Genomic DNA, 26363 nt, shown 5'->3' with positions numbered 1-26363 from the left:
AAGGGACAGGTCATTCTTACCAGAGGTCTGACCTGATTGCTTACAGAGGGTTCCCCTTTCTCCTCTCATCATTCCATGCACCTGACGATGGCTGCAGGTTGTGCATCTCTTCTCTACACTAACCAGCCAATGTAGAAGCCCAGGAAACTTTATACCAAATCAGATCATTGGCCCATTTAGCTCAGTATTGCCTACTACTATACTGACTGGAACACCTATCTGGGGTTATGCATGCATGCATGTATGTATGAAAATATATATGGGGCAAGAAAAGTAAACTGATCACAAGCTGTTAAGGGCTTTGAATACTGATAATAAACTTGGAACTTGGCCCTGTAACAAACTGGCAGCCAATGCAGATATTTGAGCAGAGGAATAATAGGAACTTGCTCCTGACAATAATCATGCTGCAGCATTCTGTACTAACTGCAGTTTCAGGACCAAGTGCAAGGAAAGCCCCACACGGCAGTAATCCAGTCTTTAAATTACCAATTTCTGGACTACTGTGATCAAGCTATCAGGTCCAGTTGTTGTACTAGCTGAAATAATAAAAAGTGCTCCAGGAAGACTTGCAGACTGCATACCTGTTCTTTAAGAGGGAATGCAGCTCTGTCCAGGGCAAACAGCTGGCCAATTTTTAAGATATGAGAACCACTTGCCCACAGAGCCTCTGTCTTGCCAGGATTCAAGCTCAGCTTAATTTCCTGCATCCAGGCAATGTTCCAGAATCTGCATGATCTCTCTTGACTGAGATGTTATGGAGAAATAGAGCTGAATCTCGTCAGCATACCAATGGCACCTTGCCCCAAATATCCCAATCATGGTTCCCAATGACTGCATATGAATGCTAAAAACATTAGGAATAAAACATGGCCTGTGGTATTTCATAGCATAACTGTCAGGGGGTTGTGATGTCCGATGACTGAGAGGTGATTGGCCATGCCCATCTGTCAGACCTGGCCATGCAGAGTGGGGGAGATAAAAGTTCTGCCTCGCTGGTCACATCCATTTCCCCACCCTTGGCCTAATGAGTGACAGAAAGGATGAGAATTCCCCTCAATTAGACCTTTGATCATATCTGAGATAGTGGGTTCCTTACAGCTCACAGTAGGCCTTGCCTTAGAGAAGCAGGAAGACAACAGCTGTGGTAATTGTTTATGATACTACTGATGATGCAAATTTATCTCAACACATCCTATATATATATATATATATATATATATATATATATATATATATATGCACTGCAATTGTAAATTTATAGTGCTGTTTGTTCATGGACCTGTAATTAACTTTTCTCTTGATGTTTCCAAAGAATCTTTGGGATGCCAAGGCAGTGGCACCCCAAATGTACAAACAGTAACTTCACAGGCAGTTCTATATATGTCCACTCAAAAGTATGCCTCATTAAGTGCAATTGGACTTATACTTAGGTGAGTATAGGTTTGTCGTCTTAGGCTGTTAAAATTTTGAATACCTTTAGATAAAGTACTCCATAGTGCCATTCCTTGCATTTTTAGTGACAATTAGCTTCACAACAATTTGCATAGATTCAATGACCTGACAGTACTTCCTCTTTTATTGTTTAGCAAATATTCAACAGAAGTAACTGAAAATTTACTATTCTTAAAATAACATTTAATGCAAATGGAGAGGTTAAGATACCAAGTTAATTGACTGAATGCTTCTGGTTTCTGTTTGGTTTTTGGAAATTAGTGTTCATATGTCTTCTTGTAAATTTAAATCTGGCATTTCAAAAGTAGAGTAGAAAATGAGTGTAACAGCTAAGTTAACACACATATATATGTATGCAAAAACCAAATGAATGTTCAAATGCATTAGCTAGCTGTTTCCTCTGGTGCCTTTAAATGACCTGAGAGTTTCATTATGCTACTTCAGCTTGATAAAACAGCTAAAATGTTTTACAAATTTCCACTTTAATTTGAAGGATTCCAGCATGCTATGCATGCTCTCAGTGCCTAAAACAATGATATCTATATACCCATAAATAAGGTAAAAAACACAACAACTACAATCTTGCAACTGCAATAGGAACATTTTTTTTTTAATTCCATGCTTTGTGTCTTTGACTCTTCCACTCCTTATTGTAGTTTTTAAAAGACTTTTATAATATACAGTGGTATCTCAGGTTACAGATGCTTCAGGTTACAGACGCTTCAGGTTACAGACTCCGCTAACCCAGAAATAACGCTTCAGGTTAAGAACTTTGTTTCAGGATAGGAACAGAAATTGTGCTCTGGCGGCACAGTGGCAGCGGGAGGCCCCATTAGCTAAAGTGGTGCTTCAGCTTAAGAACAGTTTCAGGTTAAGAACGTACCTCAAGAACGGATTAAGTTCTTAACCCAAGGTACCACTGTATAGCAAATGGTCCCCAAGTTAACTAAATAAATAATAAGTGCAGGAAGACTACTTGGAAGTAGCTTTACAACTACTGTAGATGCTCTAGTGATTAGCTAGCAAAAAATACATGTGAGACACAGACAGGAATTTCCAATGCTAAAGAATGATAGTCATCCAAGGAGAAAAGCATATATGAATTTCATCTCTGTTACTCTTCACACCTCTCCTCCAACAGCCTTTCAGCCATGAATTATCACTCTCCTGGGCATTATGATGCCATAGCTAATTGTTACTATTGTCTGGAACACACCAAAACTAGTGGCCATATAGCTGGTTGTATCACTTGGAACACACCAAAGCTGAAAACCACAGGCTGAATTCTAATATGAAATGATAGGAAGGAAAGTTTGGATATTGTGAATCGTGTTATTTCACTGCACTAAATATTATTGAGGTCATTACCCTCCTAACGTACAATTTTAAGCCTTTAAAAATGACAACACCATTGCTAAGCTAGTGTGTGATCCAGCTGCACCTACTGACAAATGGCTCTTAATTGGGGACAGTGACATTTACATAACAAGCAGCTGTACTCAACACACATTACACTTTTTGAAGAAAAATATGTAAATGTTTTTATTGCAATGTAGTGCTCTCTCTCTTTTTAGAACTGAACTGTCAGATAAGCAGCTTTCCTCTAACCCCTGTCTAGGTCCACTGAGGCGTGCCCCCTTTTCCTATTGGCTATTTTTGCTTTTTAAAGAAAACTGGAGACTTAGGGGAGTTAAACAAGAAAAAAGATTTTATTTTACAACAAAACTGGTAATACAAGAGATGTGTCAGGAGACAGTTACTGATTCTTGAAAGAATTCTATCATCTGTCTGTCTGTCTGTCTGTCTATAAACTGTGGTGGATGTTACAGGCTTCTCAGCAAGATGGTAAATGCACAACGTACATTCAGTTCCTTAAGCTAACCTCAGAGATGTTACAGCTTAGGCTCCTGATTGAAGCGCAGAGTGTTTGAGGACCGGACATTCACAGGGAAACCAAAATACTTGTTTACAAAGCTTAAATACGGACCACTTATAAATCTCCAACTCCTCAAAAGATTCCATCAACAGTGTCTCCGAACAAAATTACACATCACTTGGGAAGATAGGCGAACTAATGCCAGTGTACTGGGAGAAGCAAAGATCACCAGTGTCAAAGCAATGATTCTTCAAAATCAACTTCGTTGGATTGGTCATGTTGTTTGGATGCCTGATTATCATATTCCAAAGCAACTACAGTGGACGCTAGGGTTGTGAATGTGATCCGTGCGGGAGGCATGTTCGCAACCCGCAGCGCCGCACCTGTGCATGCGTGGGTTGCAATTTGGCGCTTCTGCGCATGCGCGAGTGCCGAAACCCGGAAGTAACCCATTACCGTACTTCCGGGTTTGGTGCGGTGTGCAACACAAAAATGTGCAACCTGAAGCGGCTGTAACCCGAGGTATGACTGTACTCTATTCCCAACTTAAGAATGGAAAGCGAAATACTGGTGGACAACAAAAGAGGTTTAAAGAGTGATCTGCAGCCCAGCACTGTGCAAGCTATACCACTCTGGTAGAATTTCACCACACTGCACCAACAGACTTTGGTCTACCTGAGCTGTCCATTATACCCACATTTTACACACATCCTATCAAATAAAATGGCATCTACAAGGTTCCACAGTTCCAAATAACCCTCCACCAACAGGTGAATGTCTCTGTACTTTCTGCCTTGCTCATGGGAGAGATGCCACCTCTGTTTTCTTCATTTTCTATGGAGGAAAGCAGAAGTGATTTTTCTCTCTTCCCTACAGGGCTTTTGCAGAAGAAAGAAGAAGAAGAAGAAGAGTTTGGATTTGATATCCCGCTTTTTACTACCCGAAGGAGTCTCAAAGCGGCTAACATTCTCCTTTCCCTTCCTCCCCCACAACAAACTGTGAGGTGAGTGGGGCTGAGAGACTTCAGAGAAGTGTGACTAGCCCAAGGTCACCCAGCAGCTGCATGTGGAGGAGTGCAGACACGAACCCGGTTCCCCAGATTACGAGTCTGCCGCTCCTAACCACTACACCAAACTGGCTCTCATACTGCTTATATCTTCTACAAGAGTCCAACTCTAGCCCAATTGCAAACATCCCCCCTTTCCAAAGTTTTTGGCATAATTCTGGACTTGTAGAAGGGAGAAATCCATGATAACCCCCCTCCCCCGCCCCCACCCACAATTCTGGTTATCCAGAAATTGTGGCTAACTGGGCTGGAGAGATTTTAAATGGTAGAAACCTATGTAAATTATTTGATATTCCCATGATTGTCAGGATACCTTCATGACTTTCAAGATTACCAAGGCCAGTTCATATGATCACATGAGAAGGTAGTTAAATGTCTTTAATATAAGACTTGACAACCTTGCCTCTACCAACAAGGCACCATGTTCATGAGATGAGAAAAGTATCATCAATAGCTGCTCTGTAAATGCCATTTCATACAAACGATCACGTATCAATGTATACATATACTGACAATTGTGATTATCCTGCTTCGAGCACTAAATTAAAATGTGGAATAGCAATTCTCTAAAGAAATAAAATAATTTCCTTGGATTAAGCAAACAACGTTAATAGTTTGGTTTACCAAAGCAGTCAAACATTTTCAAATTATAAGATAACTTTAAGCATCGTTTGGAATTAAAGGAAACAATGGACTGTAGAAAATCATACCTTTTCTGCTGATATGAACTGAGGCCAATCGTTGTCTCAGTCTGAAAAGAAAAGAATAGCAAATTTCAGCAACAAAGTATGTTCCTTGAAAATTTATTGATAAGCAATCAGAATACACAGTAGCTTGCGTAAATCTCAAATCCAGCTCTTTAAGAGTACAATCCTAACTGTGTTTCTCTTCAGAAATAAGTCCTATTGAATTCAATGGGGCTTACTCTCAAGTAACTGGAGGTAGTACTGCAGCCCAAAATATCAGCTTCCAATTATTCAAAACCTCTTAGCTCTTGTCAAGGACTCTTATAAAGAAGCACTACTGCCCAGTTTATCATATGATAATTTACAGAACAGTTCTATGCATCTTTACTCAGAGACAGTGCTTTTTTCTGGGGGGATGCAGGGATACACATACCCCTAAACATTTTGTGATCTTTGTCCATTTACTGCATTTATTTTCCCCAACTTGAACTAAAAAATGGTGATTTTCTTGAGTCAAAATGTGAGTACCCCTAAACATATTTTTTTAGAAAAAAAGCACTGCTCAAATGTACTATAGAAGTAAAGAACTTGAATATAAATTACTCCCAAGTGTGTTATTGCTAATGTCAAGCCATTGGCCCATTCACATTTTCCACTTCAAATAACAAGCTGAAACACCTACTTGAGAATTATTTCCTAAGTATAGTAGCATAACATTTAAGAGACAAGCTAATGCGTGTTTGATTAATTTAATCTTTTATCCCTCATTGTGTCTCAGCTGCCCTGCATAGATATGTACACACAGATCCCACTTTCCAAACACAATTCTCTTCCAGTTAATTATTTGTTAGGTGACAGACTTCCATTATTTTGTATGGGAGCATTTCTAATCTGTTTCTGTCTGATTTCCCTCCCTGTTTACTGCCTGAAACTGCTGCAGCCAACTAGCAACCATGCCTTGAAGGATGGTCAAGGGTGCCACAGGCAACACTAGCCTCTGTCCCTCTTCCTTCCCTTCCCTTCTCTGATGCCCTCTTGCATCTCTGCCTCCCAAATGCTTGTGTGGCTGTTTGTTGCAGCAGTCCTGGCTACAAGCTCCCCAGGCAAATGGTACCTCTGGGGCTGACCAGGGGGTGCTGGTTGCCAGGAGCTGACGCGGCCTTGGAGTAGACAAGCAAGTGGATGAGGGAGCCAAGCCAGACAGTCCACCAGCCTTTGCTGTTGGGAATGGACAGACAAAATGGGAGGCCAGGCAGGTAGGTACCATGCTGGCCTTTTTTGTGCTTGCCATGTGCAATGCCTGCCTGGGAGCTGAGTGCCCAACACCGAAGAGGAGCCTTTCCACCATGCAGGCCCAGCGGCTGCCACTGCTACCTCCTAAGATGAGTAAGGTGTTGGCCTTATATTCACCTTTGGTCAGTCTACTAAGGCTGGGGGCATCCTCTTCCTAGGCCCCTGTGGGGTGGCATGAGGAGGCACCTCTCTTTGGGGCATGGGGGCAGTTCAGAGACCGGGGTGGTGGTAGTGGCTGCCCGGAGGGTTCCCAAGGTGAAGGGAGGGGAAGAGGCTGGGGGAACACTCCACAAGGGAGGGTGGTCGAAAAGGGGTGATGGGTTGGTGGCTCTGCAGGCAAGGGGTGGCATAACTGAGCTTCTGAGGCTTGAAGCCCATTTCCCCACAGGGGAGCCGGAGAAAGGGTGGAGCTGGTCAAGGAAGCTGTGGACTCAAAAAGGTTAAAAACCTCTGCATTAAGGTATAGAAGGGTTTAAATTTAATCGCAGAACAGGGAACCATTTCTGTGAACAGTGCGCAAACTGTAAGCTGTGCTATGGGTCACACCAATGTTTTCGTTCTTCTCACTATCATACACACAAAGCCCCTCCCAACCTCTATAAGACCTCTGGGTATAGGCCAGTATATAAATTCAACAAATAAAAAATAAAATATATATAAACACCAGTTTATGCTGCTATCTGTAGGGCAAATCTAATGAGGTGCTAATGAAAATTTGAAGGTACTGGAATCATAAAGATGATGCTATAGGCTATACTATTTCACCAGGATCATCCACTCAAGTTCATATAAAAGATATTGAACTCATGTATGTATGTATGTATGTATGTATGTATGTATATCCGCCACCCAACTCATAGGATTAAATGTGCATAAGATTGCAGCCTCAGCTTTCAAGTAAATAATCTTGCTTAGCAACATTACACAATTGGATTCAGCCCAAAATAATTAATTTGCAGGGGGCCAGACGGAAAAGATGAGTGTGTCAAGTTAGATTTGAAGTTCCAGCCATTAATTTTATTTCTTCATTAAGAGACATCAAGAGAACACAGCAGACTGAAGAAATTTTACTACACACAACAGCAATACAGGACAGACCCATTTATTTTAATAAAAAATATTTACCTGTAATAAGCCTCCTTCATCAAAGCGTAGAACTTCTATTATGCTATCTGACTGGATGAAAGCTGTAAAGCAAGAGAAATACAAATTAAAACTTCATTCTGATCAAGTAATGCTGTCCATTTGGAGATAGCTGTGATGTGGTCCTCCAGTTCCCCACCCCCTAAACATTTAAAATAAAAACTTGTCAACTTAAATTTTGTCTATAGCATAAAGCCCTGCCAAGCCAAGATTTCTATCTAGTCTTGCATCTTATTTCCAACAGTTGCTAGTCAGATGCTACCACAAAGCCTGCTAAGCAGGATTCTCCTTGCTGTGAGTCCCTACATTTGCTATTTAGATGGTCCGCAAAACATAGGTGCTTTAATTAATTAATTAATTAATTATCGTGGCTGATATTGCTGTTCATATGCAGTTTCATGCGAGACAGTGCTAACATTTTTAAAAAGGCATCTACACAGTGAGCATTCTTTGGGTTTGGTCTCTCAACCAGCTACAAATCCACCTAACAGTTATCTCATCCAGTCCACATTCTACCAACTTATTCACAATAATACCATTGAGGGCTTTTGTCAAAAGCTTTACTAAAACCAAGATACATTACATCCACCGTATTCCCCTGAACCACATCTGGCATGACTTGTTTTTGAGAAGCCCATGCTATTCACAGCGTCCTTTTCTAAGTGCTCACAGGCCGACTGTTGCACCTCACCTGTTCTCCAAGAATTATTAGATATTATAGACAGAGGCTCCGAGATTATACTTGCAAGTTCCTTTAGTATGCAAGTATATCCTTCTCTGAGTATTTCTGACAATGGAAATTCACCCAGTAATTCCTTAAGCTTTTTGAAATCAGCCTTCTTAAAGTCCAGATTGCATGTCCAACTACACTCAGCCTCCTCTTGCTTGTGTATAATGAAACCAAAGAGGACATTATCACTTCCTACCAAGGTTTCCTGTACTTTCATTTTGTCAATCAGTTCCTCCATGTTGGTGAGGACCAGGTCCAAGTGAGATGACCCCCTTGTTGCTTCCTCTGCCTTCTGGGAATGTGGGAAAGTGAAGCAATTGAGGAATTTGTTGAACCTTACATTCTTAGCAGAGTATGAGTTCCAAAATATATTGGGGTAGTTGAAGCAGTCCATGATTACTATTATCTCTCTTTTTGAATGTTTGGTGATCTGCTCTATGAAGGCATCATCCAAGTCCTCAGTCTGGCTTGGAGATCTATAGCAGACACAAGAAGACCATTGTTGTTTCCCCCAACTACAATTTTTACCCATATACTCTGTTTGATTATAAATCCAAATACTTTGGCTTCATTATACATCCAAAGCTAACTAGGCTCACTAACTTTGCGGCCAACAAACCAGGATTTCAAAGCATGCCTGAAGTTGTTTTGTGAATCTTGGCTTGCATTAAATGTGGTTTGGCATTATGTCCAAGCTCAGTATTCTACTTTAATTCTATTTCTCTATCACTCTACCCTGTCTTACTAAAGTAATGAGAGGGGAAAGCAGCTAAAAAAACAAAATGCTTACATGGCTGAAGGACACTCACTGGCACTTTCACAGACCTTTTCCTCCTTCCTCATTCTGTTTAGCAATAGACTTCTTTCCCCAACCACTTCCTTGCTGGTAAGCTCTCCACCCCAAAATTTAAATTTGCACAGAGATCTGTTATGAGAGCTATATGTTAGACCCAATGAGAACTATATGTTAGACACAAACCTTTGCTCTTAGCACATTACATCAAAGTTCAACCAACATAAATGCAGTTTAATAATAATAATAATAATAATAATAATAATAATAATTTATTACTTGTACCCCACCCATCTAACTGGGGAAGTTTGGCCTGAAAGCCTCTCCTGACCACCATCACACATTTAATTCCTACTATACCATTTCTGCAACAATCCATCCACCCTTTTTATATCTAAAAATCAAAGTTACTGCTAACACCGTTACTTCTTCTTGCTCAGAAGTAAAGTCTTAGTTTTAATAGAAAGTCTCTCGTGACTGAAGAAGAAATTATTTTTGTTTGGTAGGGTTACAAGTTCACAAAAAAGGCTAACAACACTTCTCATGGAATGTGCCTAGAAATGGAGGAAGAAAGGGATGCTTTAGGACTGTTTTTTGCTCATATGTCTTGGGAAGAGGAGAATAATGTTTTGAAGCCAGACAAAAGTAGAAGAATTGACATTTCAGTGGTGTCTTGCTGGTCTTTGGGCGATGAAAAAGACTTTGGTATGTATATTAGCTGGGTGTTCAGAGGCACAACAAATCAACATAAGGCAAAACAGATTACATGCTATACGAATATATGAGAGTTGAATCCTTGCTTGTTCAACAAACCAGTTAAAAGAAGTATACAGTGTCTACTGGCCCATCCCTACATATTTATATGTGCCTTGACATTAAAAATGTCAACAAATCAAGGCTTGCTTTTATAGATGTCATGTTGCTTGCTTATTCTTCTATAATTTTAACTTTAAGAGACATAAATTAGGAGGAAAGGCCTGTGATTTTTTGACTCCCCATCCCTCATATTATTTTTATTTTATTTTAATGATGTTACATTGCCTACCTTCTAATCTTCCAAGAAAGATGACAATTTTAATGGTAGCAAATATTATTAAAGGCAGCAAACTCACATCTGAGTCAAAAACATTTACCGGTAGGTAACTGATTAGTATTAGTTAATTCTAGGATGTTATACTCCCATAACTATTTGACTTGACTCTGCAGATGCATCAAAAAGTGGTTCAGAATGCAAATAATTTATGCAGCTTATCTGTGATTTCTTTATCAGTATTTCTCCCACAGCAATGTTGTCTTGCTGAGATGTTGCCATGTAGTGCTAAACTGTGGTTAGTTTTATATGCTAATGCTGCCAGTATCTGGATATACATTTACCAGACAGTAGCTATGTTTTGACACAATGTTGACCATGAACCAGAGTTAGTCAAATTAGGTGATGCATGCAGCTCAGCACTTCCTACTTCACTCCTTCCTCTCTTGAGTAGTGAAACATACCATGGGAGTGGTTGGCCTGGCACTACTGTATATCCAAACCAGCATTTGCAGTTTATTTAGCAACAAACTAACTATGATCCAATCACCTTATGGCAGTGTTTTTCAACCTTTTTTGGGCAAAGGCACACTTGTTTCATGAAAAAAATCACGAGGCACACCACCATTAGAAAATGTTAAAAAAATTAACTCTGTGCCTATATTGACTATATATAAAGTAATTCTCTTGAATTTTTCAATTTTTCCCACGGCACACCAGGCAACATCTCGCGGCACACTAGTGTGCCGCGGAACAGTGGTTGAAAAACACTGCCTTATGGTTTCATTCCCCACATCTGACTAAAGGAGGAAACAAAGTGGGAGTGTTCTGGCTGTGTGAACTAGCACACAGCTCATGTACAAGCTAATTTATCTAACTATAGTTTGTGGCTGCATGTGACATGCAAACAAGACCAATACAAGAATAAGTGATCTCACCCATTACCATAACATCTCCTTTTGGCTACCCTCCACACGCCCCATCCTATCTCTATCTCAAGTTTCGATCAAATAAATGCTAAGGTGTCCCCAGTACTACTTTACTTTTTAACCTCTTATTTCTACCACCATTGATTCTGTGATTGGAGTGGTTTCTCTTAATGTTCCTAATTTATTGCATTCAATGACCTATTTGACATAGAAAGCAATACCAGTGCAACCAAGATTTATACCAAGGATCCCATGGATTGCATTTGACTGCTGGCTAAACCAGGTGAGGGTAGCCAATGGTCTCAAACCCTCTGTGAGTTAAAGACTTCCTCTGCATGTGAAGGCAGGCTCTGGTGGATAGTGGGTCCAACGGTCAAGAAGGTTGTTTCTACATGTGCTGTAGGGGGAGGTAAGGGGCAGGTGGGGTTCATTAACTGGGGAAGGTAGCCCATGTAGGAGAAGGAAAACACTTGTCCTAAACCTCTGTTGCCTTGCAGGATATCTTTGAGGAGAAGAAAAGGCTAAGGAGCAAACCCTATACAAATCCAGAGTGGAGTCCCTAAGATGGCTACATGGACGTCTTGTACGTCTCCTCCTGGTAACTCCTGCAGCCAAGCTGATGCCAAACGTATTGCTCTGCTTTCCTTTGGACAGCTTCAGTGAGGCCGAGAGGGAGGTTTTGTTATCTGGGCAGCCCAGAACCTCCATACACCATCCTAGGATTGCACACTCCGGGGAGGTTACTGGTGCTGCTAATACAGCGGTTTGACTTCACTCCTGGGGACGCACTCCGTTGTCTCTTGAGACAGATGGATGCCAAGAATCCACTTCTCATAGATTAGAAGAAACAAAATAAAAAAAATCCTTCCAGTAGCACCTTAGAGACCAATTAAGTTTGTTCTTGGTATTGTGCATGCACACTTCTTCAGATACACATCTGAAGAAGTGTGCACGCACATGAAAGCTCATACCAAGAACAAACTTAGTTGGTCTCTAAGGTGCTACTGGAAGGAATTTTTTTATTTTGTTTTGACTATGGCAGACCAACACGGCTACCTACCTGTAACTAGGTTAGAAGAGTTATGCTTGGGTCACGTTTTGTGACTTTTCAGGATTCTTAACCCCTGCTTGCATTATTTAGAGGCGTGTATGGAGGCTATCCCTACAAAGACGTTAAACATAAATGGAGGCTATCCTTACAAAGACGTTAAACATAAATGACTATGAATAATTACAGCAAAGCAAACTTAATTTGATAGCCAGTGTGCTGTACTGGTTGGTGCGCCAAAGGGTTTTAATTCCCACATAGCCAGGGAATTCAGTAGTTTACTTTGGGCCAGCCACTCTCTTGCAGTGCAATCTAACTCACAGGTTTGTTGTGAGGACTCCACTGTCTCTCAGGGCAGATGGATGCCAACAACAATAGGTCTGACTCAGTATGAGGCTACTTCCTGTGTTTCCAGCTCCTGCATACAGTGTTACAGTAGTCTAAGCAAGATGTTATCAGAGTGTGGAGGAGACACAGCAGGCACACCAATCACAACTGGAGAAAAGTACTTAGTGCCAAAGAGGGTACTAGAGCATAGGAGCACTGCTAGGGCAGGGTTGGCTGATCTGTTTTCTGCCTTACTTCTAGATAAAATGTGGCACTTCACCTAAGAACAGAATTTGGAGTCTGAAACAAGGTAGAACCATTTGCTTGGTTATTTTCGTGCTCAATACAGCAGTGATTCTAGCAATATCTGTTTTTGTTTTTATTGTCAATGGAAGAAGTAAATCCATACATACAAATGAGTACTTGCTTCACTTCCTTTATTACAATAAATAAAGAAATAATTTCCAGCTATGGAACTCCCATGACTAAACTGACTTAGCTGTGATTCCTGCATTGCAGGGGGTTGGACTAGATGACCCAGGGGATGCCTTCCAACCCTACAATTGTTATGAAATACTTCTCTACAGTTCTGCCTGGGTAGCTGGCCCTGCACATAAACAGATAGCACATCTGAAAGTACTATCTTGGGAGGTCCTAAACTGCCAACATCTCACCTACTAATATAATTTTGTTTTTCCAAGACTTCATCAGCAGTTCCAGGTGGCTATATTGTTATGTGTACCATAGCCACTATCAGTCTGCTGAGGCAGCATGTGATGCCTGCAACCTTCACACTTGGTCAGCCAAGGGAACAAATGTTCAACAAGCACAGACAGACCCACAACTGCTACTCAAATTACATATACCAATAGGGAACACAGTGCTCAGCAGTGGACAGCTCCCACACTCGAGCAGACTTCTTCTATGGGTCTAAGCTCTACCTTTGTCTCTTCAACCAACGACAAAATACCGGTAGATTATTTTTCTTTCTGACCATCAGATCTGGATTCTAAGACGCCAGTTACTGGCATTATCATCGTCAATAACATCAACAATGCTAATCAGAAAATGCAATACAATACTGGTTTACTGAAAAAACACAACACACCCACATACAAAGTCCATATTAGGGGAGGGGGAGGAGGATTTCCTAAAGCATGTGTCTAAGGCATGAATCCCTCTGCAGCAGCAGCCTTGTGTGGGTGTTGGCAGCACGATTCTGCCACCCGTGTGAGACCAGCAACATGAGTCATGTCCTATGGTCAGGGATGATGCAAGTTGTACAATATCTGGAGGGTCACATGTTTCTCACCCCTGCTTTAGAATTATTTTCTATTAGTAGGGTAGGGAAGCTGAAAATAATGCCAATATATTTCACATCGGGCAACCAATGCACTCTTTTGGTTTCAGACAGTACATGGGTAGGTAAGTCTAAAAAGCCCAGGACATGAATTTTCATGGCTAGTGTTCAAAATTAGCCAGGTGCCATGCACATTTTGCAACTGATGCGGGTCCAATTGCGACCATGCAGAGATCTCTGGATGCCAAGATGGCAACTGAAGAAAGCAAAACATGACTTAGAGAAGGATCTGAGATATTTTCCTTGAAACTTGAATTAGTTTTATTCTGGATTGTTTTAGTTGATGTTTTAATTTTTGTAAAATGCTTCTAGAATTTTTCTTTAAAATATAAAGTGGTATAGAAATGGAATGAAAAATAAAAATCCCATGGAGGGGATGAAACAGTGCCTAGACATTCCTTTGTGGCGGCTGCAGCCTAGGTTTAAGGTGCCATTTGAGGATTGCATTATAAATCTGAGTTTCTAACACTGTTCACGGCCCTCTAGTGGCTATGGTGGCTCATTTACCAGAAGTAATGTATTTAGCATTAACTCTGGAAGTATATACTGTACTAGATTCTGGCCAAACGAAGCCGCCTAGAGCAAAATATAAATCAGGAAGCTTAGTTTGGTCAGAATTGATTATACACTTCCAGAGTTAATGCTAAATACATTACTTCTGGTAAATGAGCCCTCATAATTGCTAGAGGGCCATGAAAATTTGTGTCTAATGCTTTTTAGACTCCTCTACCCATGGACTAGGGACGCAGGTGGCGCTGTGGGTTAAACCACAGAGTCTAGGGCTTGCCAATGAAAAGGTTGGAGGTTCAAATCCCCGTGACGGGGTGAGCTCCCATTGCTCGGTCTCTGCTCCTGCTCACCTAGCAGTTCGAAAGCATGTCAAAGTGCAAGTAGATAAGTAGGTACCGCTCCGGCGGGAAGGTAAACGGTGTTTCCGTGCGCTGCTCTGGTTCACCAGAAGTGGCTTTGTCATGCTGGCCACATGACCCGGAAGATGTATGCCGGCTCCCTTGGCCAGTAAAGCGCGATGAGCACCACAACCCCGGAGTCGTCTGCGACTGGACCTAATGGTCAGGGGTATTGAAACCAAAGGGGCACATTGGTGGCCAGATATGAAATTGTTACTAGATCTCCTACCCCACAATATTCTTATTCACATATTGGAACATATTTGAGTCTTCTAGGTCCCATAAGAAAGATATCAGAAGCTCCCAGAGCATTTTTCTGTTTGGTTTTTCTTCTTGGGGCAGTTGGGGGGAGAACTAGCTCTCCTAGCTCTCATTATAACAGCCTTACCATGCCCGTACCAAAATAGCGCTACTCCTGCCCAGTCTGCCAAATTGTGTTACCTTGGTAACACTTGAATTACTGTGTAAAGATTACAGGACTTCCTTTACAGTGCAGTAAGAGATAGATTCTTTGTGGTCTGTACATAAAGATATGATTTCGTGGTGGCAGTCTTGGCCTCTGGAAAGAAGTATATCTAACAATAGGCAGAGCAATGCCCTTCTAACATTGTAGTTTCAAGTACCTCTTAAACACGTGGTTGTCTCAAGTTGTTCTCTTGATAAAAAAAATAATGTTATTCACTGAGCCAACCATCCGATTCAATTAATTCCCCTGTGATCTTCACTTTCTTACACTTTTGAACCCTAAAAAAGATATCAAAAAATCACGTAAATTCATCTACCCAGATTCTGCACACACTTTATTGTTTTCTATAAGAAAGAGGCTGGTTCAGTGGCCTTTTGATGCTTGTCCCTGCTCTATGTAATTTAGTTTAAGAGTTTCATTACAAGAAAATTGCTATGAATTACACTTGCTATGAATTACAAACATAGCACTGAAATTCAGAAGCTGCCTGGATTTCAAACTGTCTAAATTGACTGGCAGTGGTTCTCTGAGGTTTCAAACAAGACCCTTTCCCAGACGTACCTGGAGATCGAACCTTGGATCCTCAACATGCAAAGCATGTGTTCTATTCACTGAGCTACCACCTCCCCCCCCCCTTAAATAAAATGATGTAAAAATAAACAGACACAAATAAATAACTGGGAGAGGGCTCCTTAGTAGAACATGATTTGCATACAAACAGTCACAAGTTCAATTTCTGGTGCCTCTAGGTAGAGCTGGTTCTATGCTATTGGGTTTTTTTTAATAATAGTTGCTGTTTTGTGGCCCCATTTTGGGTTGAAGTTTAGGAAAGAAATATTTCCAAAAAATGGCATTAGGAATCACTGTAGGCCCCAAATTCCATCTTCATATGGCTGTAAGCCTATGCTACAAACAGTCCTTAATAAATAACATCTTAAAAAAAAAAACAATTCTCACCCATTTTTAAAGATATGATTTAACAGAAGCTTAAAACCCAATTTCATATATTTAATATGCTCTTAGAAGTGCAGAACAATTAGATGAAAATCAGTCTTTTTTTGGGGGGGAGGACAGTACACCGCACAGGATTTTCACCCACAAGTTTCTGTAGATCATCTATCTACGTTCACAGGAAAGTTCAGCAAGTGTGAGCTTGTGAAGCACATTTAACAAAGAAACACTACAAGGCACACATACCAATGGGTGGGACTTCACCCTTCAGCAGGTGCTTGTATGTGTGAGAACTGCACATTTCTTAGCTGAGTCAGGACAACTTCCTGCCAGTATTCCTTGAGGGTCACATATGACTAATTGAAGTATACCTTTCGAAAACAATTTAATCCCAACATATAAGACTGCATAGATGGAAGAATCCCATCTACAGTAGGAGCGCCTATTCCCTGTCCCAGAGCACATGATAATTATTAAGCTTCTCAGCTTGTTCTCCCACCCCACCCCCTGAACCCAATCCATCACATATTGACTGAATAAGCACACTAAGACTTCAGTGCCTAGGTCTGGTGGGTATATGCAGGTGTCTCCAAACGCCAAATGATCCCACACAAGGGCCAAATCCTACAGTGCAGGGGAATGACATCTAACAGTGTAGGCTGCCCAAAAAGTATATATTAGTGGTTATCATTTTAACTCACTACAAAGAGCAGAATTTCTCAGCATTAAATCCAGAAGATCCCATAACTTATGGATTCATAGAATACAGCAATAGAGTTGGAAGGGACCCTGAGGATCATCTAGCCCAACCTGAATATGCAACTGTCCCTTACGGGGATCGAACCTGTAACCTTAGCATTATCAGCACCATGCTCTAATCAACTGAGCTATCCAACTGTGTCACTGCAATTTCATGTCAGCTAACCAAAATGTAGATACAGGGTAAAGGAGTTAGTCACATACAACTACCCCTCTTCAGAGGTAACCCTGGCAAGCAGCTGTATTGGAGCCCCCCACCTCCCAAAAAATGTTTATGTGACCCAAGTTCACAAGCATCCAGAATGGAATGAGGGTGAGGCAAGGCCAGGAGTTGCACTCCAAAACATCTGGAACGCACCAGGTTGGCAAAGGCTGGCTTAAGGTGTGTGTGCAGGACCCACAGGCACAGAAAAGCAAAGGAGCTTTTCAATCCAATTTTCAAAGAACATCAGGTGTTTGTGATGGTGGTTTTAGGAAAGACCAGCTGTCATTGAGGCTTGCAAAACAGAGTTATGTAGCCATCTGTTTCTGCCCTATTTCTTCCATCATTGAAATAAAGCCCTCATCATGTTGAGCAGGTCTGCAAAAAAGGTTGGACACTAGTGTTCTCCAGACTATTTCAACTTTAGAGTAAACTAGCATAGATTTTTAAAATTACTATAACTTTCAATGACCATGAGCTGTATGTAAGTCATTGATCCACTGGGAGTGGTGGAGTCCTGTGTTATATACAGAGATAGACAGTGAAATCCTATGTCAGTCTAAGCCAGAAGTTTCTTTATGTTCAGGGGGTCTTACTTGTAAGTTTGTCTAGGAGTGCACTGTTAGGTTGAAATCCTATACACACTTTCCTGGAAGTAAGCCCAATGAACTCAAAAGCATTTATTTATGTGCAGGTGTGCAAAGGATGGGGCTGTACTTAGTCTTTTGTAATCTTACAAAACCAGGGAGTGGGTGGCGCTGTAGTGTGAACCACTGAGCCTCTTGGGCTTGCTGATCAGAAGGTTGGCGGTTCAAATCCATGTGATGATGGGAGTTCCTGTTGTTCTGTCCCAGTTTCTGCCAACCTAGCAGTTCGAAAGCATACCAGTGCAAGTAAATAAATAAGGTACCGCACCCCAAAGTCCCCCTTGAATGGACTTATCGGTAACCATCATGGGGTCATTTACCTTTACCTTAGTCTTACAAAAACATAGAAATCAGTGTTGGACTAGGACTGGGCAACCTTGGGACACAGTCACAGTCTCTCAGTCTAGTCTTCCTCACATGGTTTCTCTGAGCATAAAATGGGGTGGGGGTGGGGAGAGAACCATGTACACCTTATTGGAGGAAAGGAGATGATATAAATTTAATAAATATATATGCTAATTAAACATGCATATTAGGTATACTGCAGTTAGCAGATATGTGGATGCAAGAATGCAAGGTAAAGAAAAATTACCTTGAAAATGGGGGTGAGAACTACAACATGGGATGTTAGAATCAAAGTGACTTATAAAAGGGGCGTAAGTAAAAAGGGCAGATGAAAACTTAAATGAGTTTTTAATGTATTACAATAAGCACACAAGACATGGGTGTCTTAATGCATTCAATGAAAACCTCAACATGTCCTGGATTATAACACACTATATAGATTTGTAGGAAGCTTTTAGAAACTCTTAACAGCACACAAAAATAAACTAGGAGTAGAAATGTATTTGAAGTAATACTTTAATGGACCCTAAAAATGAGATAATTAAAGGAGGTTCACAGAAGGAAAAATTATCATTCCCTTCCTCCTGCTACAGCTGCCTGAGAGGTTTGAGGACCCTCCTGACCAATACAGAAAAACAAAAACTTTCCTTCCATGAATTTCCTTATCTTATAAAGTTGGATTTTAGATTACTCCCTTCTAGCCCCCAATGGTTCATCCCCCATTCTTTTTGTTTGGAGGGGGTGTCCCTGACCCTCTAGAGAGGTTTTTCCCCCAAAGGCACAAGTGACCACAGTGGGGAGGAAGGCATGGGGATCTTTCCTTCCATATACTGCCTTAAGTTAAATTGTCACAGAATTCAAGTCTAAGTTTCCATTCTTGTCAAATGGTTCAGTGTACCGTATTTCAGAACTATAACACACTCCCTTGTGAGGTTTTTATTGAAAACAATGGGTTAAAAATTCTGAGTTCCTGCTATCAAAACTAAAATGATCAAGACTAACACAAATATGTTGTTGCATCTGTATATTAAGGTTGACTAGGTCCATGTTGTTTCAACAGACATTCCCAAGATGTCTTATACTGTATAATGAGTTGTAAACTAGCACCCACTTTCTAAACAGTTTTTCTCCCACTCTTTTCTCTTTATAAATATAATACATTAGCATATGAAGGGTCAAACAAGGCTTAAGCATCCCTTCTTTTCATAATTGTGACTTGGCATGTTCATTATATTCTCCTGTCACCAGACAGTGGAGTGATCATTTGGTAAACACTACATCTTCTTTCAGTAAACACTTCATCATCAATGTGAACCAAAGGAAAATTGGATTCATAGAACTGTAAAGTTGGAAGGGACTATTTAGTACTGCTTGCAATGCAGGAATATGCAGCTGTCCCATATGTGGATCAAACCTACAACCTTGGCATTATCAGCACCACACTCAGTGTAACCAACTGAGCTACCCAGGATGACTTATGAACTAGCATTATTTAAACACGGCTTAATAGGTTTTGCTTGGTTTTTTAACAGCAAGTGTTCACAAGAAAAACCCTCTTAAGAGCTGGCAACTAACTATGTGTTAATCACCTGTGAAAAACAAAAGTATCTTTAGAGATCTATCTCTAGAGCAGAGTGGTCCAACACACTGCTTCCTTCTCAAAGGTGGGTAAATGAAGTGCTGGGCTTTGGGAAGGAGGCATAGGCTCTGACAGGGTCCTCCCTCCTTCTTCCCAAAGCCTATTAACATTTTCTCAGCTTTGGGAAGATGGTGGGAGAGCTCTAGGACCCTGCCAGAGCCTCGTGCCTCCTTCCCAAAGCCCAGCACCTTGCTGTGGGAAGGCAGCATGAGGGCTGGGGGTGGTCAATTTCTTGTCCTTGTTACCCCCCCTCCATATGACTAGGCAGTGTGTGGCCTGCAGATTCCATGTCAAAGTATTATTGCAGTCCACTTGGTATAAAAAGTGGAACCGCCCTGATCTAGAGAACTGCTAGTTTTTATATTTTCAAAAACTGGAAATCACTGTGTGTTTCTCCATTCTGGTATCCTTATGTGTAACCAGAAACATGCATAGCATCGGGGGGAGCCCAGTCTATAAATCTGCTACTCCTTCCTACACTCTAAGCCTAAGATCAGGTGTCCCCAGACTTACTGGACCTCGGGTCGCTTCCCCCAGCGCCGATTGCGCAGTGGGCCGGAGGGCGGGGGAGCGTGCACCCACACACTATTTCCGATGCACTTTCGGGTCGACGGAGCACCAGAAATAGCTTGTGCACATGCGCATCATTTCTGGTGCTTTTGGGTCGGTGCAACGCTGGAAATAGCTTGTGCACGGGCCTCCGCAGACCCGGAAGTGTGCCGGAAATGACGCTTGCGCATGCGCACAAGCTATTTCCGGCGCTCCACTGGCCCGAAAGTGGGCAGCCGCGTTGCGCCAGTAAGAGTGGGTGGCGGCAGCAGGCATCGCCGGGGGCCGGATAAATGAGCCCCTTGGGCCGCATCCGGCCCGTGGGCCTTAGTCTGGGGACCCCTGCCGAAGATCAATGCAGCCTTTATGGCTTTAACAACCCAGCAAACCCATTTCCTGATCATTTGTTAACATTCAACCTGATGAAGAGTTATGATGAACTCAAAATCTTGCGCCGATAAGGCTGGTCTAATAAAACCAACTCCCTGGTATGTATTTTGGTATATACTGTAGGTACTTTTAGGTACTAATGTTTCTAACCCAGAAAAGTGTTAGGATGTTTGAAGGGGAAATCCTCTTTGCTACTTTTCAAAGAGTCTATACTAAACAGTATATATCTGATAAAAATACACAAAAGGTTTTCTACACAAAAGAGACTGTAAATATTACTTTTTAGAACATTAATGTTTGTAATGTTCTTTGCTGCCAATAGGAGGTTGGCTGAAAAAGTTACTAATGTCAGTCTTGAAGATTACTAATGTCAGTCTTGAAGATTGAAGTGTACTTACACAAGCTCCACAAGATCTCAAACACATCTATCCCTCAGGCTCCAAATGAGAGAAACGCTGCTTTCGTTTGTAGAAAGTGGTTGTGCCATGTGCTACAGTTTGTGACCTTCTAACATTGCTGCTGACAGCAGAACACTGATGCAGGGGCATCTCCCTGAAGGCTTGTTTGCAGGTTTAGCCCTTGGCTTCATACCATGAGAAGCATAAAGCAGAGTGCCTAGCTAGAGAATACAAATGCATATTTCCCCCCAATTTCACTTTTATGGTGCAGGAGCATCTTCCAAGGAAGGGTAAGTCTATGTGGCGACCTCCAGATGTTATTGGATTCAAAATCCCATCCTCCCTGATCACTGTCCATGCTGGCAAGGATGAGCTGAGGGAAGCTGAAGTCCAAGAAAATCTAGAGGGCACCACTTTGGCTACCACTGTTCCAAGGTGTATATAGAGGTTCGCCCTTTGAAATCCAGTATTTTGTGAAGCTAATCACTTACAAATAAAGTACTGTGAGAATAAGCCACAACAGATGTGCTAGCAGCAGTGCAGTGGTGCAAATATGAACTGTAAGAAGTTACCCTCCACCCCCCATTTCAATCAGTTGCCTGACTCCTTTCTTCTCTCATACTGCATGTGCAGAAATGCAACAAGTTACTGTGCTATATACCCCTGGCCTTTCCAGTTTAACCTTTACTAGAAGTGCTACTTGTTTTTCCTCTCTCAGCTGCTAAACGCATCAGATTATGTTCTCACTCACACATTCTAGAAAAAGAGAAGAGAAAGTGCAGCCAGAGTACTCTGTCACAATTCTCCAGCGTGGAAGGGGAAAACCAAGCGATGCTACAATAGCTACAAAGAGTGCCATGAGTAAATAAGCAGCAGAAAGAGGGTTAAATGGGCTTCTGTCCTTGCCACTTGCCTGGTTGCCTGAGGACAAATGATATTCTATGCAGACAACCAGTAAGTGGCAAGCTACCTGTCTGGAACACGAATAGGTATTTACCTGCACACCCAACAAAAATGGTTAGTTGACAGACAGCACAGCCAGAATAGTGAGAACCTGCCTGTCAAAACCACAGCTACTGCTTTCATACAGTCTGCAAAAGTGAAAACTGTTTTGTTTTGTTTTAAAAAAAGACATTTAAGAAAGTGATGTGAAAAAGTAATGCATGTTTTAAATGTTTCAAAATATCCAGCATTTGAAAAAGACATAGCTTTTGGGGACCGTGACCAGAATTTAATACATGAAAGATACTGGCATAGCAGTACATTTTTGTAGCTTTTCACAGTAGTTGTTAAGAAATAAGGCGAGAAGTGAAAGTTCAAGTAAAAGCAGTGAGTAGAATATGCAACCTTCCTCTTGTGCTTATGAATGCAGCAGCAACATAGTCAATGATCTATTGTTCACTCTTAAAATACTTTAAAACTGGAATAACTTTTCTGTACTTATTTTAGGCTGACTATCTGCATAATAAAAGAAGTCCAGGTTTGCAGCATTGCCTCTAAACAGGAAATTTTGAAACCAGAATCTTACTAATTTCTTTAAAAGTTCACACTCGCAAACATTTAAAAACCTAGGTCCTACTGTAGGTAGCTCCTATGTAGTCACCAATAGTCACAGTCTGAAAGGGATAAATCACTCAGCTATACGAATAGAGGTATCTTGAGTAAAACAGGCTACTAGTAAGAAGTTAAGATAGCAACACACGGACATCGGTTAAGGAAGTTAATTGACACCATACAGTCAGCAACCCCCCCCCCTGTGTTCATTTGAACACGGTGGGAATAACTAGTATAGCACACAGGTAAAGGTAAAGGACCCCTGACAGTTAAGTCCAGTCGCAAACGACTCTGGGGTTGCGGTGCTCATCTCGCTTTACTGGCCGAGGGAGCCAACGTTTGTCCGCAGACAGTTTTTCGGGTCATGTGGCCAGCATGACTAAGCCGTTTCTGGCGCAACGGAACACCAAAACCAGAGCAGAGCATGGAAACTGCGTTTCCTTTCCCGCCGAAGCAGTACCTATTTATCTACTTGCACTTTGACGTGCTTTCGAACTGCTAGGTTGGCAGGAACAGGGACTGAGCAACGGGAGCTCACCCCGTCGTGGGGATTCGAACCGCCAACCTTCTAATCGGCAAGCCCTAGGCTCAGTGGTTAAGACCACAGCACCACCTGCGTCCGTACAAGCTAGAAAACTCAACATTCCTGAAAAAGAATAGAGCTCTGTGGCACAATGGGTCAGAACCAGAGGCGATACAAAGTAAGTGTATGTACACAGGAAGAAATTGCAAGATTCTTGTCAGTTTTCCTAAGCAAAATAGTCCCTGGGAAGGCAGCACACAGATACTCAAATGTAGATAGAAATATTAGCTCTCATTGTCAGTCATGATAAACTGACAATACTATTCAGAACTGTTTGCCTTCTTTGAAAATAGCAAAGTACCAAACAACCAAGCAGCAGGCCTGAGAACTACCACAGAATCAGAGCGATCTTCATTAATCATTAAAAAAGAAAATCTATGAATGACATTGCAAGACTAACTGCTGACACTGTAAGTCCTAGCTACAAATGAAAGCACATTTTTAAATAGAGTGAAGCAGCAAAATCTCAACACACACGGTATGTATACACAAACCACCGAAAAGATAATGGACATTTTCTTTGGGCTCCATATGAAAAACAACCAGATAAAAAGTTATGTACATTATGACATTTTAATGTTTAAGGTCACTGGTTAATAGAATTTCAACTCAGCTTCATAAAGTTTGCATCAAACCAAAGTTAAGGATATGGATTTTCATAAAATCCACTTGGTTTCCAGTTTAAAGGTTCTAGTAACTTCACAAAGTTACTAAGCATTGCTATATGCAAGATACTTCCAAGGAAGATGACTCACATCTGTTTTGCAGATTTATTTGATGTGTTTCTTCTTCAAGAATGTCTGTTATCTTTTCCTCCAGTGGCTAAACCCCCTGACTTAAAATCATTTGCTGCCCTTCACAGTGCTTCAAAGACCACTACCAGACATTTTATTAAGCCCTGAAGATGCTTCAGAATGGCAGGTGAAACTTCAAACTGGTACTGTATATATAAAATGAGATGCTTGACTTTTTTGATAAATGCTCTTCAGGGACTCTGTAAACGGACACCTATAAAACTATATTTTTTTACTGGTTCACAACATGGGTAACCAACATAGTGCCCTTCATGCACTCTTGGGTTTCATCTCCCACCATCCCTGTCCACTACTAGCCACGTTGACTGAGGCTGCTGGGAATTGGAGTCCAACAACCTTTGCTGGGTACTAGTTGTCAATCCATGATTTACAGCGTCCCTGAAAACTATTTATCAAAACATGCTGGGCAATTTGCATGCTAACAATACATCTTTATTTCCAAGTACCAAAATGAGGCTGGGGGTGGCGGTGGCAGCAGCATGTGCTATTCTTTAATGCTGCCCTCCTTTCATTTTTGCTGCATCAGTAACCAAATCCAAAACCACTTCATGTATTTTCTCAGTATGCAGGATTCTCGGGGATTTTGTTTTTTAAAATGCCACACCGTTCAACCCTGCTGACGTTACACTACCTCCACAGAACAAGCTTTAAAAGGAATCCCAAATTAATATTTTGGATTTTTCAAAAAAAATGGGGGAAAATGCAGTGATGTCCAGAAATCTCAAAAGACCTTTTTTTTGCTCCTTTGCTTGTTTTTGAAAGAAAGCACTTCTCCAGCGGGTGCAAGGTGCAATCTGACAGCAGCTGAGGGTAGCCAAGGTAAATATTTTAAGAGATGAGCTTCTTAAAAGAAGCCAGGTCCAACTTGGGGCTGCAGATGGTGGTGCCTGCAGCCAGCCAGCCTTGCCTTGCCTTGTGCGGGCGGGATCATCCAGCTCAGCAGGGGCAGGACTAGCGCTCCGTCTCCATCTCCCAACACAAAAAAACAAAAGCGGGATTTAAAAAACCCCCAGCAACTTTACCTCACTGACAAATGCATGCGCCGAGCTTCGGCATTTTACTACGGCCCGGGTCACAAAGCGAGGAGAGAGATGGATGGAGAGAGAGGGGGGGGGGAGAGGGAGAGAGAAAGGGCCAGGCCCAGAGGCGGCAGGTCCCCACAGCCGGGTGGAGCAGCCAACAGGGCCGGCCAGTGAGTTGGCAGCCCGGCTGGGAGGGGACGAGCCAGAGTACCGGGAGAGGAAAGGGGGGAAGGAGGAGAAATACGCACCCGACGGGACCCCAAAAAGAAAGAGAGGATGAAGTAGGGTGGGCAGGGGAAGAGACACAGAAAGCCAAGTAACTCGGGGATGCCAATACTCAGAAACTTCAGCACTGATTTCCGACTGAGGCGCTTTGTGGGGCACGAGGGGAATCGCTGACAACTTCGGGAAACAGCCGGCGAAGGGTTAAGGGGTCGTCGTCCCCTCACCAAACACACACACACAGAGGGGAAAGACCCCTTTCCCCTCGCCCCAGGGGGAGCACGGAGGAGGAAGAGGGTGGCCCCGAACCAGGTGTGGGCACGTGAGAACCAAAGGAGCGGAGGGGCATTTAATGAAACATCTGGGGAACCGGGTCGCGGCCCCACGGGGAGGGTCGTGGTGGGGAAGGCGCCGCAATCTCTCGGTTTGAAACGCGGCGCCCGCCGTCACCGTGAGGGAGGAGGCAGCGTTTCTCCTTCTTCTCTCTCGCCGCCGCCGCCTCCCCACCCGCCAGCCCCTTTCCTTCCTTCCCTTCCCCTCACCTTCTTTCTCGGCCCGGGCTGCGTTCAGGAGCAGCGCCACCAGCAGCCGCAGCGTGACTCCGAGCCAGGGGGCCGCCGCTACCGACGGGCTCTCGGCCGCAGCGACAGAGGGGGACCCGGAGGAGGAGCGAGGACGGGGAGCCGCTTCCCGCTTCAACGCCGCCGCCATCGCCGTCGTGTTGCCGCCGCCGCCGTTGTTATTGTTTGTTTGTTTGTTTGTTGTTGTCGCCTCAGCTCGCCGGGGATTCCGTCGCCGTCTGAGGAGGCCCTGGTTGGCCCGCGAGGCAGTTCTCGCCGCGACTCTGTGCGTGTGTGTTTCTTTCTCCCCTCCCTCTCTCGTTAGGGCGCGTGCGGGAGCCAGCCGCGGCACTGGGCGGGTGCGAGCGCTCGGCGCGCGCGCATCACACGCGCTTCCTCCTTTCTCCTCTCTCTCCCGTCTCTTTTCGCTCCTCCCTCCCCACGGCTCGCGCGTGAAGGGGCGTCGCTCCGCTACGCTCACACACCTCCTATAGGCAACCAATAATAATAAAATACTGAGATTCGGCCATCTTTAATAAAGGCACGGTCCCTCCGCTAGGTTTTTTACAAGCTAGGTTAGGAGCCGCCATTTTTGATGAGGGCACGGAGTTCTGTTC

The 26363-nt window shown here is 42.6% G+C and overlaps 1 protein-coding gene across 2 annotated transcripts in view; it reads right to left on the bottom strand.

The window, feature by feature from the left end:
• TMEM131 (transmembrane protein 131) overlaps positions 1-26153 on the bottom strand; it is a 71684-nt gene extending 45531 nt beyond the window's left edge. For both annotated transcript variants that reach the window (XM_033147540.1, XM_033147541.1), the window contains exons 1-3: positions 25729-26153; positions 7502-7563; positions 5108-5148 (exon numbers count right to left, since the gene is read on the bottom strand). In XM_033147540.1, the coding sequence (XP_033003431.1) occupies positions 5108-5148; positions 7502-7563; positions 25729-25897 (272 nt within the window). In that variant the 5' untranslated portion in view covers positions 25898-26153. The remainder of the gene's footprint in view (positions 1-5107; positions 5149-7501; positions 7564-25728) is intronic.
• Positions 26154-26363: the final 210 nt, after the last annotated feature.

This window comes from Lacerta agilis, chromosome 4, assembly GCF_009819535.1.
Source record: "Lacerta agilis isolate rLacAgi1 chromosome 4, rLacAgi1.pri, whole genome shotgun sequence".
In the NCBI taxonomy this organism is placed as follows: Eukaryota; Metazoa; Chordata; class Lepidosauria; order Squamata; family Lacertidae; genus Lacerta; species Lacerta agilis.
The sequence above is the reverse complement of the archived record's forward strand: the minus strand, read 5'-3'. Positions and strand labels throughout refer to the sequence as shown.